We start from the raw sequence: 17,862 nt of genomic DNA, 5'->3' as shown, positions 1-17,862 counted from the left end.
GTAATAAAAAAATGTTGCATTGCACCTCCATGCTCATGTGTGAGAAACTCTCTAGATCAATGTCGAGAAGAACTTGCTGGGTCATATAGGCTATAAATGCATTTTTGGCTTGGTGTGTATTGACGAACCGCCCTCCAAAGTGGCTTATTCCCACCAGCAGGGTCTAAGAGTTCCCATTTCTGCTCCTCCTCACAGATAGTGGCTGGGTTTTCATGCAACACCATAGAGCAGTTAAAAGTGACCAACCAGGCCGGGTGCAGTGGCTCATGCATGTAATCCGAGGACTTTCAGAGGCCAAAGTGGGCTGATCACTTGAGGTCAGAAGTTCAAGACCAACCTGGCCAACTTGGCGAAACCCCGTCTCTACTAAAAATACAAAAATTAACTGGGCATGGTGATGGGCGCCTGTAATTCCAGCTACTTGGGACACTGAGGCGGGAGGATCACTTGAATCCGGAAGGCGAAGGTTGCAGTGAGCCGAGATTGTGACATTGCACTTCAACCTGGGTGACAAGAGTGAAACTCCTCAAAAAAAAAAAAAAAAAAAAAGTGACCAACCTGCTCTATCAGCACTAACACGGAGTGATCTCAAGAACATAAAGGTGAGTGAAAAGGTAAGTTTGGAGAATGAAGAGACTGGGGGCTTCAGCTTTATCTGTAGTATTTTATTTCTTCTGTTGAAAAATAGTTGAAGGGGCTGGGCACGGTGGCTCATGCCTGTGATCCCAGCACTTTGGGAGGCCGAGGTGGGTGGGTCACCTGAGGTTAGGAATTCAAGACCAGACTGGCAAACATGGCAAAGCCCTGTGTCTACTAAAAATACAAAAATTAACTGGGTTTGGTGGCAGGCACCTATAATCCCAGCTACTCAGGAGACTGAGGCAGGAGGATCACTTGAACCCAGGAGGAAATGGTTTCAGTGAGCTAAGATCACGCCACTGCACTCCAGCCTGGGTGACAGTGTGAGCTCCATCTCAAAAAACAAAACAAAACAACAACCACAACAACAAGAAAAGGAAAAATAGTTGAAGGAAATAAGACAAAATGATGACAATATCAATTCTGAGTGAGGGGGAGTTGGCAGTATTTGATATACTATTCTCAAGACTTTTCTGTATTCAAAAAAACCCTCAACTAAAAGGAGCAATTGATGTGCAGAGATGCCCAAAATATACTGGATAACCAGATTATTATTATTTTTTTTTTTGAGCAGCTTCCAGATTTGGACTTACTTCCCCTCCATCAAAGTTTATATTAGTTCATAGTAGTGGAGCTGGCTGGCCTTCCCTTGTGAATATTGTTTTAAAGATTGGATTAAATATCAAGGAATTGGACCAGGCACAGTGGCTCATGCCTGTAATCCCAGCACTTTGGGACACTGAGGCAGGTGGATCACAAGGTCAGGAGATTGAGACCATCCTGGTCAACATGGTGAAATCCCGCCTCTACTAAAAATGCAAAAATTAGCCGGGCGTGGTGGTGCACACCTGTAGTCCTAGCTACTTGGTAGGCTGAGGGAGGAGAATCACTTGAACCTGGGAGGCGGAGGTTGCAGTGAGCCAAGATCACACCACTGTACTCCAGCCTGGTGACAGAGCAAGGCTCTGTCAAAAAAAAAAAAAAAAAAATCAAGGAATTTTGTAAGTTCTTATTTTTAGCCAGTAAAATGAAACATCTCTACAAAATGTAAAATAAGTACTCAAGTTGAAGCCTGTCTGGTTTGCTCTACCTAACTAGGATCCCATCCAGAAAGCTCTGTAAGGTTATTCTGGGCCTGGGGTGGGGGAGGTGACTCACTGTGTGCCCCCCTCACCCCACCCCCCACCTGCTTAATCAGGTGAAATCAGGTTAGAATGAATATTAAGAGCCTCTGGAGGGGAAGAGATGTCAGAGAGGAGCACCCTGAGAGACTGCCTTAGACCAGGGCTGGTGAGGGTGGGGTGTGGGTGACATGCTGGCTTCTTTTTTTTTTTTTTGAGACAGAGTTTTGCTTTTGTCACCCAGGCCGGAATGCAACAGCATGGTCTCAGCTCACAGCAACCTCCGCCTCCTGGGTTCAAGAGATTCTCCTACCTCAGTCCCCCGAGTAGCTGGGATTACAGGCATGTGCCACCACACCCGGCTAATTTTGTGTTTTTAGTAGAGATGAGGTTTCACCATGTTGGCCAGGCTGGTCTCGAACTCCTGACCTCAGGTGATCTACCCACCTCAGTCTGCCAGAGTGCTGGGATTACAGGCATGAGCCACCACACCCGGCCGACAGGCTGGCTTCTTAATTAGAGCCCACAACGATTTATGGAGCACCCAGTTTCCAGGTACAGCACTCAGGTTCACAGACCTTCCTTTGTGGTCTCATAGAAGCAGCATCTAGGGTGAACGTTTGCAATTTTTTTTTTTATGCTCCCGTTTTGACAAATGGAAAGAATTAATTCCTGCTTTTAACGTTATCTGAAATGTTAAAATAAAGACTGTGAATGATAAGGAGATTGGATATGCCCAAACCTGGTTAAGAGTCTCTGCTCTAGACTGAGCTTCTCAAGTGCTAGTACCGCCCAAAACTCTCAGGTGGCTGGCAAATCTGGATTTGAAGCCTGACCTGATCGCTCGCAGGTTATGGACCTCAGGTGAGCTTCTTACCTTCTCTCAGCCTCTGTCCCCCTTCTCTGGAAAGATGATTATGACACCTGCCACTTAGGGCTGCTTTGCAGATTCCGTGAGGCACTTAGCACCACTGCCAGTTACATAAAAAAACAAAAACAAAAAGCCCTGAAAACTTTAATCCTAATAATGGCCTTAGGAGGTAGACTAACCCCTATGCCCCCCATTTTTTAGATGAGAATACTGAGGCTCAGATATACAGTTCAATAAGTTGCTTAACCTAAGCACAGACCAGGGCTCACTGCCAGGCCTTGTGACTCCAAGTCAGGGCCCTGGCCAAGTGTCTGCAGGTGAGCAGGAGATTTAGAGTCACCTTCTCCTCTACCTGAGTCACAAGGCCCTAAAAAACTGGGTCAGGGGTGATTTGACTCATGTGGCTCTGCAGGACTTTTTGGATCTAGCTTCCTTAGCACTAGTTAAGCAAGTGCCATATTGAACAGCTTTTGTGTGTTCTGTGGACTCCCTTCAGTTTCTCTCTTGTCCAGTTGGCCCAGTTGGCCCAGTTGGCCACAAGCTTTGTTTCAGAGATGAGACTAAGTCTCTTATTCCTTTTCAAACAGCCCCTAGCCTCAGAGAAATCACCTGCATATCACATGAATGGCTTTCTTTTCTTTTTTTTTTTTTGAGACGGAGTCTCGCTCTGTCCCCCAGGCTGGAGTGCAGTGGCACAATCTCGGCTCACTGCAACCTCTACCTCCGAGGCTCAAGCCATCCTCCTGCCTCAGCCTTCCAAGTAGCTGGTATTATAGGCCTGCACCACCACACCCGGCTAATTTTTGTAGTTTTAGTAGAGACAGGGTTTCACCATGTTGGCCAGGCTGGCCTCAAACTCCTGACCTCAGGTGATCCGCCCACCTTGGCTTCTCAACGTGCTGGGATCACAGGTGTGAGACACCATGCTTCGCCACGTGAATGGCTTTTAATGGAGACCTTCCCTGCAGTATCTCATTTGAGCTTTAAGTTTCACCATCCAACTTTTTACCACATTGGCAAAAAAAAAAAAAAAAAAAAAAAAAGAAAAAGAAAAAAAAAAGGAAGAACTGAAATAGACTTCACTGTCTGTTCCCCTAAGTTCCTTACAGTTGTGCCCTTCCTGTAATCGCTGAACCCGTCAGCCTCAGTTCCCTCATCCGTAAAGTGAGGACATTAATATTGGCCCTGCCTGTTTTGTGCGTCAAAATAAATGAGACGCTGTGTGGGAAGACCTTTTGCAAACTTTAAGGCAGTTTTCCTCCTCTCTGACTCTCTCTCCTATGATGCAGCCTGAATCTATTCCTTCCTCAAATGAGAAGTAGGACTGAGTCTTCTGTTCTTTGCAAAGCATTTCTCAGCACACCTGCCCAGCTGCATGAGCTGAGAGGAAATCAGCATATTAAGGAGGAAGAAACAGTGCCTCCTGCTGAAGACTTTACCGCTTCTAGCACCTGTTAGGTAAATCTCTATTTATTGGGTTCCAAGCTAAATTCACTCTAAAAGACCTAGAATCTTTTCTCTTATCAGTTTTCAGCAATGAAGTTTTGGTTGAGAAACTGAATGCACCTGAGCCTCATTTTTAAAATGTGACAATACTTGCCTCACTGTGTGGTCATTGTGTATTAGGACATGCTATGGTTGGCAGTCAAAGCACATGACTTTTTCTTGTCCCACTGGACTTTTCTCTCCCTTCGGTTTACCCTATTTTTTTTTTTTTTTTTTTTTTAAATTTAAGATGGTGTCTTGCTCTGTCTTGCCCAGGCTGGAGTGCAGTGGCATGATCTTGGCTCACTGCAGCCTCTGCCTCCTGGGTTCAAGCGATTCTCCTGTCTCAGCATCCGGAGGAGCTGGGACTACAGGCACCCACCACCGTACCTGGCTAATTTTTGTACTTTTAGTAGAAACAGTGTTTTACTATGTTGGCCAGGTTGGTCTCGAACTCCTGACCTCTGGTGATCCACCTGCCTCGGCCTCCCAAAGTGCTAGGGATTACAAGTGTGAGCCATCGCACCTGGCCCAGTTTACCCTTCTAAATCTCTGTGCCTCAGCTTGCTTCTCCATAAAATGGGGATAATAATCTCTGGACTACTTAGTTCACAGGGTTGGTTGTGTGACTTTGAAATAAAGGCTGTGGTGGGGAACTGAAGATGGCGAAATGTAGTAGCAATGCCTCAGTGAGGTTATTAGATGGCCTTGGCCTGGTGGGTCATGTGCTGATTCTCAAAGGCCTGGCCTGTTGTCTGCGGCAACCACGTTTAGAAGGTCCCTTAGTATAGCTGCTCTTACCAGCTCCTCCTGAGGCCCCTGACACTCTCCCATCTCCCTGCAAGGCTCTGTAGTCTCCTTACACCTGTTAACCCCATGCCTCACCCCCGTCTGTCTCTCTTAGTCCCCCTCTGGATCACAAGGCACAAGACCATCCACCACTATTCTCTGGATGCAGAAATGGTGCCTGCCCTAATCCTAAGGGCTGTCAGAAGCTGCCCATCACATGACATGCTCAGCCCCACTCCCCCAGCTAACCCTCATGAATAAATACTAAAAAGACTCATTATGGAGAGATAAGGAAAACAGGAAGTACTTCTGAAAGCTCCCAACAACACCCCCCCTCCAGACCAGTGAACAACCCCACCCCCTCCAGAGGCCACCAGTGTCTTTAGCAACGAGGCCCCCTCTGCAGTTGAGGAAGAGCCTCTGTCTTTCAAACCCAGAGGGGACTGTGGGGCCTGGAGCCGGGAGGGCAGGCCAGAGGCAGGGGAGCTAAGTTGCTGTATTCTGGGCACAATTTCAAGGCCAGCTGCAGGGAGAACAAGCAGTCGCTGTGCGCCTGCAGCTGGCTGTGGTTAGGCCAGGGCTGTCCCTCACTTGTGGTATATTTAAAGAGACCCCACCAGACTGCCGTGCCAAGGGGAAAAAATGCACACATAACCCTGTTAGCCACACTCGGTTCCCCTGCCAAGGCCTCTCCTCCTTCCTCAGCTCCCAGCACTGCGTTCACACATCAAGAGAGGAGGACCGTCTTCTCAGACTCTCTGTGTAGCACCTGGGGACACATACCCTGGCGCCTGGCTTCTCTGCCCTCTTACCAAGCTGGCCAAAAGTTCAGGGGATTAGCCAGATCGGCGCCTCCCACCCTGGCATTGGTAACCCAGCAACCGAAGGGGAGAGGCAGGCAGATGAGTCAAAGGCAGCCGCACAGAACCTCTGGCTTCGTGTTTTGTTTGTGAAAACTCCCTGTGAGTGAGGAGCACAGGGGCCCTTCCGGCAGGGTTCCTACACTGCTCCAGGCCACATGCGCCTCCTCCAAGGGAGGCCCAGGTCCCACTGGATTACAGTGCAGGTTTAGAGGCCAAGCTGGTGGGCCAAGAGGAGCCCACCCTGGCTGAACTCTCTGGCTGCCTGTTCCACTTGTTTTCCTCAAGTGAAAACAAGACTATAGGCCTAAATCTCATGGGAAGGTAGGCCCGGTAGCAAGAACTCTGGACAAGAGAACCAATAGGCGTAAAGTCCCACGGAGCAGGTGTGCATAGAAGTTTGGACTTTCAGGTGGCCAGAGACCAAGGAGCTATCCTCATAGCCATCAATGAGATGGCTTCCGGAGCGAAGCCCAGCCAATGTGGGGTGAGAGGGTGGGAAGTGGGCAGCTTATCAACTAGGGGAGGGAAGCCAGCAGGCAGACTGTCTGAGGCAGGCCCCTACAAGTGCCGGAAGAGTTAGTGAAACACAAGTGCACCAACAGGATTGGCTACATAATTGGTGGGGCCTAGTTCAAAATGAAAATGCCAGATTCTTTGTTAGAAAATTATCAAGGATTGCAAGAGAGTGACAGAATAGCATGAAACCAAGGGCCCTTCTAAGCACAGGGACATTTTGTGACCACAAAGGTTGCATACCCACAAAACTGACCCTGGGTAACTGTGAGTCAGCTCCTTGAAGCAGATGTGAAAATCAAGGCAGATCAGCTGGGGGGTGTCTGGCTGCAGCTCCTACACTCCCCACCCCTGCTGCCCTGTAACACCAGTTCTCAGACTTTTACCAGGCTTGGGACATTGTCTCTCCAATAGCAGCCCCTCTCCCTGTGCTGATGGCAATGGAGACTTTACCTCTCAGAAAAGAGGCAATCGCAAGGCCATGGAAGGAGGGCTGAGGGCTGGAATGAAGTGTGGCTCAGGGGTCTTGGGGCCTCTGAGTTCCAGAGCCCCCCAGGGATTCTCTAGACAGGTCATTGGAGCCTTCTGAGTGAGGGTATGGAGGTGTTTTGGAACAGGATGGAGAAACAACACAGACTACGCTGTGGGTCACCTCTTAAGGTCCCGAGAGGATACATCCTGTGCATGTGTGACCATCCAGGAGCGGAACCAAGATCCAGGAAGCCTTCTCCCCACTTGGGAACTTACCTCCAACTCAATGTGGTCATGCAGTTTCTTGCAGGTCGCTGCAAAAGTCTCCGAGGTACCAAATTCAAAGTACCACAGCTTGTTCTTCATCCTGGACCACAAAGCAGAGAGATGCCTCAATATTCCATACTTGAAATGATCATGTAAAATAACTACGTTCTTTGGATTGGGAGGTCCGAGCCTTCAGCAATTTCCCCAATCTTACATTTTCTGCACTTGTTAATCAGATGATCAAGGAATAGAAATTTTTACCAACTGTTCTTGCTCGGAACTTAGAGAAAATCCACTTATTTCTTAGACATCACGGCAACCCTGGGTGAACTACCAACTGCTCCCCGAGCTTCCTGGTCCGAACAGGAAGGTCTCTGTAACTGCATTAAGGAAAGAGTTCTATGAGAAGTCAAGCCAGAGGTGGCAAATATCGATACAGTGCTCTGGTCACTGTCCTTTCCATTACTCAGGCAGAATTCTCTTTTGGGTATGTTTGGGGTGTAAAGGGAAGATTCTTCTAAGACTTGAGGGATGTGCAGTCTTAGGACAGAGGAGGGATAGCCCCACACTAACCCAGCTAAAATGCGTGTTGCATTGTCCAGGCTGTGATTGGGGGAAGCAGAGTGGCAAGAGTTAGATACAGATTTGCAGCCAAGAAAAAAAGAAGGGTTGATTGGTAGTAATAATCACCTCCCCCCTTCCTCAAATGTATTTGCTTAGGCCATGGCAATCCTTCAGTTAAGAGTAAGCCTTGCCATATTTGCTTCATAGTAAGAGTTCACTACTTTAAGCTTTAAAAATTTTCAGCCTTTTCCTTAAGAGAAAAAAAAGAAATCAATCAATGGGGTTCTCATGTAGCTGGGGGCTTTGCAAAATCAGATGGTGTGTCCTGACACTTGGTGCTTTGGATCAGATGGTCTCACTAGGAAATGTTTCTGAAGGTATTCCATTCCTTCCACCCCAACTGTTACCCCATTATCAGAGGTTGGCTAAGAGAAGGGACACCTGTCCAGTTTACGAGCTGACAGATTTTGCTAAGGAAGGATTAAACAAAATCACATTCTTCTTGGCACTCAGAAGAGAGGATGCCACCTTGCATGGTGCTAATCCTTTCTCCTCAGGTTTGCAGACGAAGGGGAAAGGAGCAGTCTTCAGAGGGAAGAGGGCTCTTATTTTTTCCTCATCTTCCTTAGGTTGTAGCAGATGACTCTCCAGAATAGTAGACACAACTCTTTTCTGCAGATTTTCCCAAGAGTCTACCTAGAACTTGAAGATGAGACTGTGTTCTTCCATTGTATGAAGACTTCTGAGATCTAGTTGGTTGGGAAATAACTTTTCTGACTCTTAGTATGCATGAAAAGAACTAATCAATGATGAAGAGAGTAAGAGTAAGCAAGCTGTGGGAATTATGCCTCATGAACAAAGTTAGAAGAGTTGGGTATACTGTAAGCAGACCAGTGCTTCTCAACCCATGTGCTGTGTGTGGCACAGGCATACCTGGGATGTCAATCTCCTCAGCCTGCAGAGTGGCCAGGTGGGATCTGGGACAGGCTGAGCCCCAATGCCATGGCAAACATTCTCATTTGTATTCCCAGTGCGCCATACGTAGATTTTCATTTTCTGTGCATGCCATGATGATGGGAAATAATTGCGGGAAACATTGTTCTAGATCACTGATTCTCTGTATGCACAGTAATGTGAATGTCTAATCACTTGGGGATTTTATGAAGATGCACATTCTGATTCAGTGGTTTAGGGTTAGGGCCCAAGATTCCTCATTTTCAGTGCTGCTGGTCCAGGGGATACTGTGAGTCATGTGGACCTGGAGACTGTGCCTGTGGTTCTCAAACATTGGTATTTATAAGAATTACCCGGGAAATATGATTAAAATGCTGCTTCCAGGACTCCAATCTACAGAGATTCTATGAGACAGTTGGGGAATGGGGCCCAGGATTGTGCATTTTTATGTGTGTCCAAGTGATCATTATGCAAACGGTCAGTGGACAGGACTGAGAAACATTGCTGTAGATTCCAGTGAAATGAAAACGTGGAAAAGGACAGAACCAGTTAAACCTGAAGGAGAGGATTCTCCAGGGAGGACAGAATGAGGGTCAGTGCCTTTCCACAGTCAATGATGGCAAAAGACTAAGGAACAGGAAAAACACAGATTGTCATAAATACCAAAGCTGAGCATTCCTTTTTGGCAGCAAGAGGATCTCTGTAGCCAGGAGACTTGCTTGTGATTCCATTTTCAAATATCACTGCTGGCCTGAATCATGACTTTTGAAAGTTATTGCCAGGAGATTTAGAGTTTTAATAAAAGTTTCCGGAAGCCACAGCTATTTTTGCCCAGTAGTAGCTCTTCTGATGAGCTAATAAAGGTTAAGAGGTCATGGTTAGGTCAGCATCGCAGAATAACTGAGAAGATCAAACGGACTACTCATTCACTGCTGGCTGTGTAACCTTTGACAAGTGATTTAACATTTTTAAGCCTCAGTTTCCTCATCTCTAAAATAGAGATAAGAAAAATATCTGCTTCAAGAGGTAGTTGAAAAGTTAAATGAGATGACAGCAAAGGACTTCACATAGGCTTGCTGTATAGAAGGCTCATCAAGAATGCCAGCTACTTACTTATTCGCTATTATTATTTCAGTGTCTTAAGCTGGCATATTTGGATAACATAGTGAGGCAAAAATGACAAATAAGGATGTGTAGCTACAGATATTATATATTAATATTTTTCCAGGCAAGAAAAAATGTGATCATATTTATTACATTATGTGCCTTGACTTTTGGTGAAAAAAAATATGCTCCCCATATGTCTAGTTTAATAGATTTTTTCAGAATCATACCACACCCTAATCCTTGATTGATTATCTTGACTGGTCACACAATTGGCCAAAGTGATGTTAATTGCTAATATACTTCTGAGAAAGTACAGGTTTGGTGTGAGACGAAGTATTCATCAATTCAACAGACATTCATCATGCCAGGGACTAGAGAAGGTGTGCTAGGTACAACAAAGAACAAAATAGCATTCCATGCATTGGACATCTGGGAAAGACAGACAGGAAGCAGACCACAGCGTGGTCAGCCAAGAACCAGGCACCGGGGTTCGTAGTGAGAGAGACACCCAGTTCTTAGAAGGATGTAGAAGGCAAACATGGAAGGTGAAGAAAAAGCATTTCAGGCAGACAAAGAAGCTAGGCCATGGGACAGGCAAGAGAGAGAATAGTCTTGCCGGAGGGGACACAGAACTCAAGGTAGGGCTTGGCCAGGTAAGGCTGGAGGCAGACAGGAGCAAGACTGTGAAGGATGGGCATGCCACACTTAGGGGTTTGTGCTTTATCTTAAAATCTGGTGGGGCGCGACGGCTCATGCCTGTAATCCCAGTGCTTTGGGAAGCAGAGGCAGGTGGATCACCTGAGGTTAGGAGTTCAAGACCAGCCTGGCCAACATGGTGAAACCCCGTCTCTACTAAAAATGCAAAAATTAGCCAGGTATGGTGGCAGGCACCGGTAATCCCACCAGCTTGGGAGGCTGAGGTGGGAGAATTGCTTCAACCTGGGAGGCAGAGGCTGCAGTGAGCTGAGAATGCACCACTGCACTCCAGCCTGGGTGATAGAGTGAGACCCCCATCTCAAAAAAAAAAAAAAAAAATTCTATTGGGAGTCATGGACCGTCCTCAAGTGGTATGGGAGGGGGAGGTGGTGACAGTATTGACCTGATCAGATTTTGGTTTTTAAAAGATCATTCTGTTCCAGTTGTGGAGAAGGGACTGGAAAGAGAGGTACAGACTGGAAGTTTGGAAAATAGTTTGGAGGTGGTGTAGAAATCCAGGAGATAGCTGAGAAGGGCCTCAACAAGGGTCATGACAATAGTATTAGAAGGGAAGAGCAGGGGAGAGTCACATGCTACAATTTAGGAGTTATTTTAGCTTACGGAACAAAAAAGAGGGGTCACAGCGATGGCCAAGTTTTTGTCTTAGACAGCATGTAGATGGCAGGTGTCATTTCCTGACAGAGGGGCACAGGATATTGATTCTCCTGTGGCAGTCATCTTTGTAACCGGAAGATAACACTTTTGTGTTTGGTTAATCTTTTCATTCATCCATCCATCCACTGAACATTTATGGACCCCTACTATGGGCCAGGTGCTGTATAGGGCTTGGAGATAAGTGATGAATAAGACAAGCAAGACCCTGCCCCTGCCCCCCCCCCTTTTTTTGAGACAGAGTTTCATTCTGCCTCCCAGGCTGGAGTGCAATGGGACAATCTTGACTCACTGCAACCTCTGCCTCCCCGGTTCAAGTGATTCTCATGCCTCAGCCTCCTGAGTAGCTGGGATTACAGGCATGTGCCACCATGCCCGGCTAGTTTTTATATTTTTAGTAGAGATGGGGTTTCATCATGTTGGCCAGGTTGGTCTTGAACTCCTGGACTTATGTGATCTGCCCACCTTGGCTTCCCAAAGTACTGGGATTACAGGCGTGAGCCACCATGCCTGGCTGAGCCTATACACTTTTAATAGCTTCACCAAGACCTAACATTGAATCTCTGACCCATGAGGGATGTGACTTTTAGATATGTTCAAAATGGAAATGCTTCTGTTTCTCCTCTTTCAATGCAGGCATTTTTGGCTAGAAGTGAATGTATTCTATTCCCATGGCCCTTTGTTTTGCACTTTGCTAAACATTTTACACACACCGTCTCCTTCTCTGAGAACCTACCAGTTCTCAGAAGAAGCTTACTGGTAGGTTACTCTAGGATTTCCTTATTGCTACAAACAAGGACATTCACAGATGGAAGCGAATTCTTCTCTGCCTCATCTTCCTTTTGCTTTATCATCACCAGCACACCACCATCACCACCCGTTTCCAAAGCCTTTAGGAAAAGCCTATAGACATGTGGTACCCTGCAGTTTGAGCTGGGAGATGCAGTCCCCACTCTCCCTGACCACCAGAGAGCCTGAGTGCAATGTTCCTTCTTCTCTTTTGAATATGTCTCCCCAGCTACTTTACTCTTAGCCCTTGTAGGAGGACCATTGCTGCAGAATGTGGCACTGAGTGTTTGTCTGTTTCATCTTCTATTGTACAAGAATATGGCATCTGAGAGCTGAGAGGCTAGGGTTCATGACTGGCTTTGCCACTCACTGGCTGGGCAAGTTATTTAAATTCTTTGAACCTTCACTTCTTCTACAAAATGGGAACATTATTTTCTACTCACAAAGTTGTGAGGCTTATGTGGCAAATGCAAAGTACCAAGCAGGTGTTTAATGCATAGTAAGTGCTCAGTAGCTCTTCTTCCTTGTTGCTAGGAGACACAATCACTGGAAGAAGACGCATTCCCCAAAGGCTGCAGGGGTAAGGGCGGGTCTCCTGTGGGGAGTCTATCGTAGGTGGCCGATATTTTTTGAAGAAAATAAAACTAACAATGTTTTAATGGCTGCTGGAATGCTTTTTCTGCATCTCTCTTCCTAAGTTGTCTTTGGCCCACCATTTTTTCCCCTCTTATAATCACCTTTCAGCTGGAAATGACTAATCCTGAACCAGCTGTTCTGAGGCTGATTTCCCGTTCCATGAAACTCCTAGGTTCATTGTCAGGCTCTGAACTACCTAGATGAACCCATTCTTGAGGCAGAAGATCCTCCTGTGTGCTCCAAGGGACTCTCAGCCACATGGAGAAATGGCAAATACAAATAGTGACACCATGGCTCAACTCTATTTCTGCGTTTTCTTAGTTGCCCCCTGGCTTATAAGAAAACAACATCAATTGCACACTAGCTAGTTGAATCTTTTCATTAGACAGATGAGAGAAAAAATGAGACTAACTAAAAATGTTCTTTTATGTTTGTCAGCAATTTAGGGCTGGAATCTATCATCCTGACAGCTATGAATAGCCTGTTTTCAAGGATGTCCACAGTGAAACCCAGCTAGCTGCTGGCCATTCACTTTACCAGCAGAGGCTACGTACTCAGCTTCCTATACCACCCCGAGCTTCTGGGGACCCTTTCCTGAGAATCAAGGAAGTTTTAAGGGCAACGGGCTTTTGAAGTTGTCAAAACATGAAAACATTTATTTGGGCTTAGAAGTCTACACAGAGAACACTACAGTTATTTCTAGAAATAGAAGCCCTTGAAGTGAAGGTATTCCTCTTTGTGGTTTGGACTTTGATAATCAGGTTCTCGGAGTGACTCATGCCTCACATAGTTACTTAGGCCTTGGGTGTCAGTTAGCATTAGGTTGGGAGGCCTGGTGAAACAGATGCCACCCACAAGATGGTGTTCTGTGTTGCATGCAGGGAGGGCAGAATGATTTAGTGGAGACCGTGCTGCACCAGCGGGCAAAGCTGCCTCCCAGACCCCATTATCAAACACACCAGCACCTGACTTCATGAGAGTCACTCAGCATCCCCAGGCCTCAGATTCCTCATCTTAAAAATGAAGGGCTTGGGGCCGGGCACAGGGGCTCACGCCTGTAATCCCAGCACTTTGGGAGGCTGAGGTAGGTGGATCATGAGGTCAGGAGATCGAGACCATCCTGGCCAACATGGTGAAACCCAGTCTCTACTAAAAATGCAAAAAATTAGCTGGGCGTGGTGGTGCATGCCTGTAATCCTAGCTACTCGGGAAGCTGAGGCAGGAGAATCGCTTGAACCAGGGAGATGGAGGTTGCAGTGAGCCGAGATCGTACCACTGCACTCCAGCCTGGTGACAGAGCGAGACTCCGTCTGAAAAAAAAAAAAAAAGTGAAGGACTCGGACCAACTGCTTTCCAAGGTTTCTCCAAGCTCCCCAGACACAACTTGAGATGACACAATTCAGAACAGGATGGGAGGACTCACGTGTTCCACAACTGCTGCCATGTAGGAGTGTGGGCCCAAGTATTGTCAGAGCTGACATTTTTGAAAGAGAATCCAGAAATATATTTTCATGTAAAATCTGATTATTGGAATTGGCAACTAATTCAAGTTTTTAAGAACCTAAGCCAAAAACTACACATTTGGGAAAACTGTAGCTAGCCAACAGGACATTTCTGTATATGAATTATAAATTTTCATCAGGTTCATCTCAATTAAAAAACAAAACAAATGGTCTCAATCCCATTTGGGATTTGCTGGGTTATTAGTGGTGTTATTGCTACCACTACTGAAGATAATAGACTAGCATTGGATTACTAAGGTAAATAATAATTTAGCAAATCAGGTATAATAGAAATGCAGAACAGTCAAATGCAATAAGAGTTGAATTATAATTAACTGATAAATATTAGTAATAATATTGATAGTACTTTGCCTGTTAACATTTTACATTACTTGAATCTCAAATACCTTTGGAAGCTTAGTAACTATGTTAACCTAAGTTTACATCAAGAGTTAAAAAAAAAAAAAAAAAAAGCAAAGGCAGGTGGGGTTTGCTCTAAGGCCAGGATGTCAAGTCCTATAAGGGGCCCATGACTGTCACCTCACAGGTGCTGCAGAGGCCATCTGTGTCACCCGCACACCCAGCTGCCTTGGCCCATCAGAGAGTGTGTCACCACATCTAATCCACACTGCATGCTGTCCCCAGCTCTCACTGCTCATCAGAACAGGCACTCAGTGATCCTCAGGCACGGAGCTGTGGATGGAATCATCTTTTCCAAGAGGGGGCAGTGGCCCCTTTGGTTCAAGGGAAAGTGAACACCCAGCAATCAGGAAGAAGGCTTTATAAATAGCTGTTTTTGTACTCTGAATGGGACTCTTGTGCCTGCTGTTCCTGCCAACAGATTTGTGTTGGCTCGATGTGTTTCAGCTTCAAGGGGCAAGGTATTCCCTGGCTTTTTTCCATACTTGGGACAAGACTGGTGTTCATGGCACTCAGAAAGATCTCGGGTGGTGAATGATGGGAAGACTGGAGGCCAGAGACCAGAAAGGGGGGGCAGAGAGATGGAGAACAGGAAAGGGGAGATCTCAAGAAGGGGCTCAGGAAAATAAAAAGACTGAGAAAGGAGGGAGAAACTTGCATAGGATGTATTTTATTGTATAACTATGGAATCCTCTTAATAACCTCTAAAGACACTTCTTGAGTCATTTTCATATGTGAGAAATTAACTGTAAAATCGCAGATGACATACTGTTTGCACTTAAAAGGTTTTCAGGGTTCAGGGACTTATAGCTGGGGGATCACAGGTTCCAAAGAGTCTTCCAAAGTATGAATGGAGTCCATGAGCTGCTGTTAATATTTCTTAATGTAAAATAGTATTTGTGCATTTAATCATAATAAAGACAGCACAGACTAACTAGTGGGTTAAATGATAATTTTTTTGATGGGCAATGGAATTAAATCAGTTATATCAGTTACTGCTTGGTAACCAGAGACACGGATTGAATGGCAATTGAATCCTGAATAATAAAAATGGGGAAACAAATGATTACTTAGAACAGCTTTATGGCTGACAAAAGTCTTATTCAATATGGCACCCATGGTGGGAGGCAGTGGGAGAATGAATAAAAATAGTGCACTATTCCATAGTATAAGGGTACATGTAAAATTACTACTCTATACCAGGGATGGCTGGTGGTTCTCTTCTAAGCTATGGCAGCCTTCTCATGGTACAGCTTAAGAAACCAAGATCAGTTCTTGAGGATGCAGCTGGGAGGTACGGAGCTGGAATACAAACCCCGTCTGCCAGCTCATACTCCTTACTGGTTTACTCTCCCTGGCTCCTGTTGCTATGCCCCAGAGGCACCTTAGAGAAACAGAAAAGTCAACCAAAGTCACCAGAGCTAGTGACTGCAAAGCTGTGAGTCATTCTCATTCATGCTTGTGGGCTGGGTTTACTCACATCTACCACATGGGCCACCTATATGGCTGTAGGATTCCAGCTTGAGGTAGGCTGGGACCCTGACACTCTTTAGCAGAGTCAGTGATCTGGACCTCCCCATTGGTCTCCAGTCTCCACTCTTGTCCCAGACTAACAAAGGGCCAAACTCATGAGCCTCGTGTGTAGAGCAGCCTCCATACCCCTTCAAGGGTAATTCTGGGTACCTAAGAATCTACCGCCTCTGAACAGTGACCCTTCTCTTCCATATAAGAGAGTGTGTTTCTGTGGACCAAGGACACATTCTCCTTTGATAGGCTCTCCGAATTCTGTCTGGCACCTGACAGTATCTCCTCCTAAGGGCAGGACTCCAAGCACGAAGACTGCCAAAGTCTGAAATCGGATCCTTTCCCAGTGCAGCACACAAGGACACACGTGTGCACGTGCGGGCACACACACAGGCCGCAACAAGAAGGTTTCTCTGAGACTCATGATCCACTGTTACCAAATGTGCTCGCAGACACTGCCCCTCTGAGGCCAGAGAGTCTCTCCAAAGGCCCAGCATCCTGACTGGACAATGGCCGGCCGTGTGCTGTGAAAGGCACCACTTTGGGGGTGGCCCTCAGGGGAGAACGCTGAGGGAAAGGCAAGGCCAGGACCATGTTGTCAGGGGTTTCCTTTCCTGATGGCCTTGGTCTCCAGGGTGTTTGTCCAGTTAGTATCTGTCCTCGCCAAGAGAAAATAGCTCCTTTCCCTCATCCAAAAGGAAAAAGGAAAGAAAGAAAAAACCCTCACAGTTTGGCTGCTTCTTAGCAATCCTTTCTCCCTTTGAAGAGTTATTCATGGAAAGAAAATCCCCTTCAGGCCGATTTGGCGGAGGCTGGAGGGCACGGAATAAGCTTGCTCTTGGCAGTTATCAGAGAGCAAAGTCAAATACTGGGACAAAAAGAAATCCCTGCCTGGAGGGATGGGGAAAAGGCGGACAGGAATGCTCACTGCTGAGGTCCTGTAGTGATTCCTTAGCTGTGCTTTCCAGCATTTACACATCCATCAGCCCTGGGAACTGGTATCTGAAGGCAAAGGGGACAGTGAAGACACAGGTGGGCGAGGCCTCGTGTTAGAACTTGAGCCTTGAAGGCTTAGAGAAGGTAGCTGCCCTGTTGGAGCTGAGCCTCTCGCTGTGGAAGGTGACTTCCTGGGTCCCGATCAACCAAGACTGAAATGTGGAACTGTGTGGAGGAGCAGAGGCAAACCCTGGAAGCAGGTCCACACCCTCACAGTACCGTGACTGCCAGGTGGGTCCTGAGAGAGCCAGCTGAGTTCTGCCAGCCCCCAGCTGTTGGGAGGAATCTCACTTCCCACTTCACAAATGTTGACTGTGGGTTTGACCTGCACTGGCTGCTTTCTACACTCAAAGGTCCTGCTCTTTTGATCCTCATATCTACCCCCTGCGGTAGGTACTACGGTGGCTATTTGTAGATGTGTGAGATGGTTGTTCCTTGGCAAACCTACAGCTAGACTGGAATGGGATCGCAGAGTCTGAGGGGATGCAGGCTGACTGATCCTGTTCTCCCCTCTTGCTCCCCCGCCAGTCTTTCTGAACACGAGGCAGTGCCTGCTTTATGATAGGTCGGGTTACAGAAGTTCCTTGGTTAAGCCAGTTGTTTGTCACTCTGAGCACATTTCCCCATAGAAACAATGTTATGTTGAGGTTGGATTCCCAGGCTAACCCACAAGAGTCAATTAACCCATCAGATACCCAAAATACAATGTCTTGTTTTGGAGAGAGCTTACTGGAGCTGAAGGAGCTGTGGTGAGAAGGCAGAAAGGCCTGGGTTCAAGCCACAGTTCAGTCATTTACTTGCCATGTGCCCTTGGGCAAATCATTTAGTCTGTCTCTTTATTTCTATATTTTTGAATTGACACAATATGACCTACCTTGCAGGGGTTGCTGGGAATATTAATTAAGAATACACACACATGGTTGGGCATGGTGGCTCAAGCCTGTAATCCCAGCACTTTGGGAGAGCAAGGCAGGTGGATCACT

The 17,862-nt window shown here is 46.5% G+C and overlaps 1 protein-coding gene across 4 annotated transcripts in view; it reads right to left on the bottom strand.

Annotated features, from left to right (window-relative positions):
• DGKG (diacylglycerol kinase gamma) overlaps positions 1-17,862 on the bottom strand; it is a 214,335-nt gene that overhangs the window by 57,672 nt on the left and 138,801 nt on the right. For all 4 annotated transcript variants that reach the window (XM_025375538.1, XM_025375539.1, XM_025375541.1 and 1 more), the window contains one exon: positions 7,029-7,119. In XM_025375538.1, coding sequence (XP_025231323.1) covers positions 7,029-7,119 — 91 coding nt within the window. The remainder of the gene's footprint in view (positions 1-7,028; positions 7,120-17,862) is intronic.

This window comes from Theropithecus gelada, chromosome 2, assembly GCF_003255815.1.
Source record: "Theropithecus gelada isolate Dixy chromosome 2, Tgel_1.0, whole genome shotgun sequence".
Lineage (NCBI taxonomy): Eukaryota > Metazoa > Chordata > Mammalia > Primates > Cercopithecidae > Theropithecus > Theropithecus gelada.
This window is presented reverse-complemented; position numbering and strand designations above follow the sequence as displayed.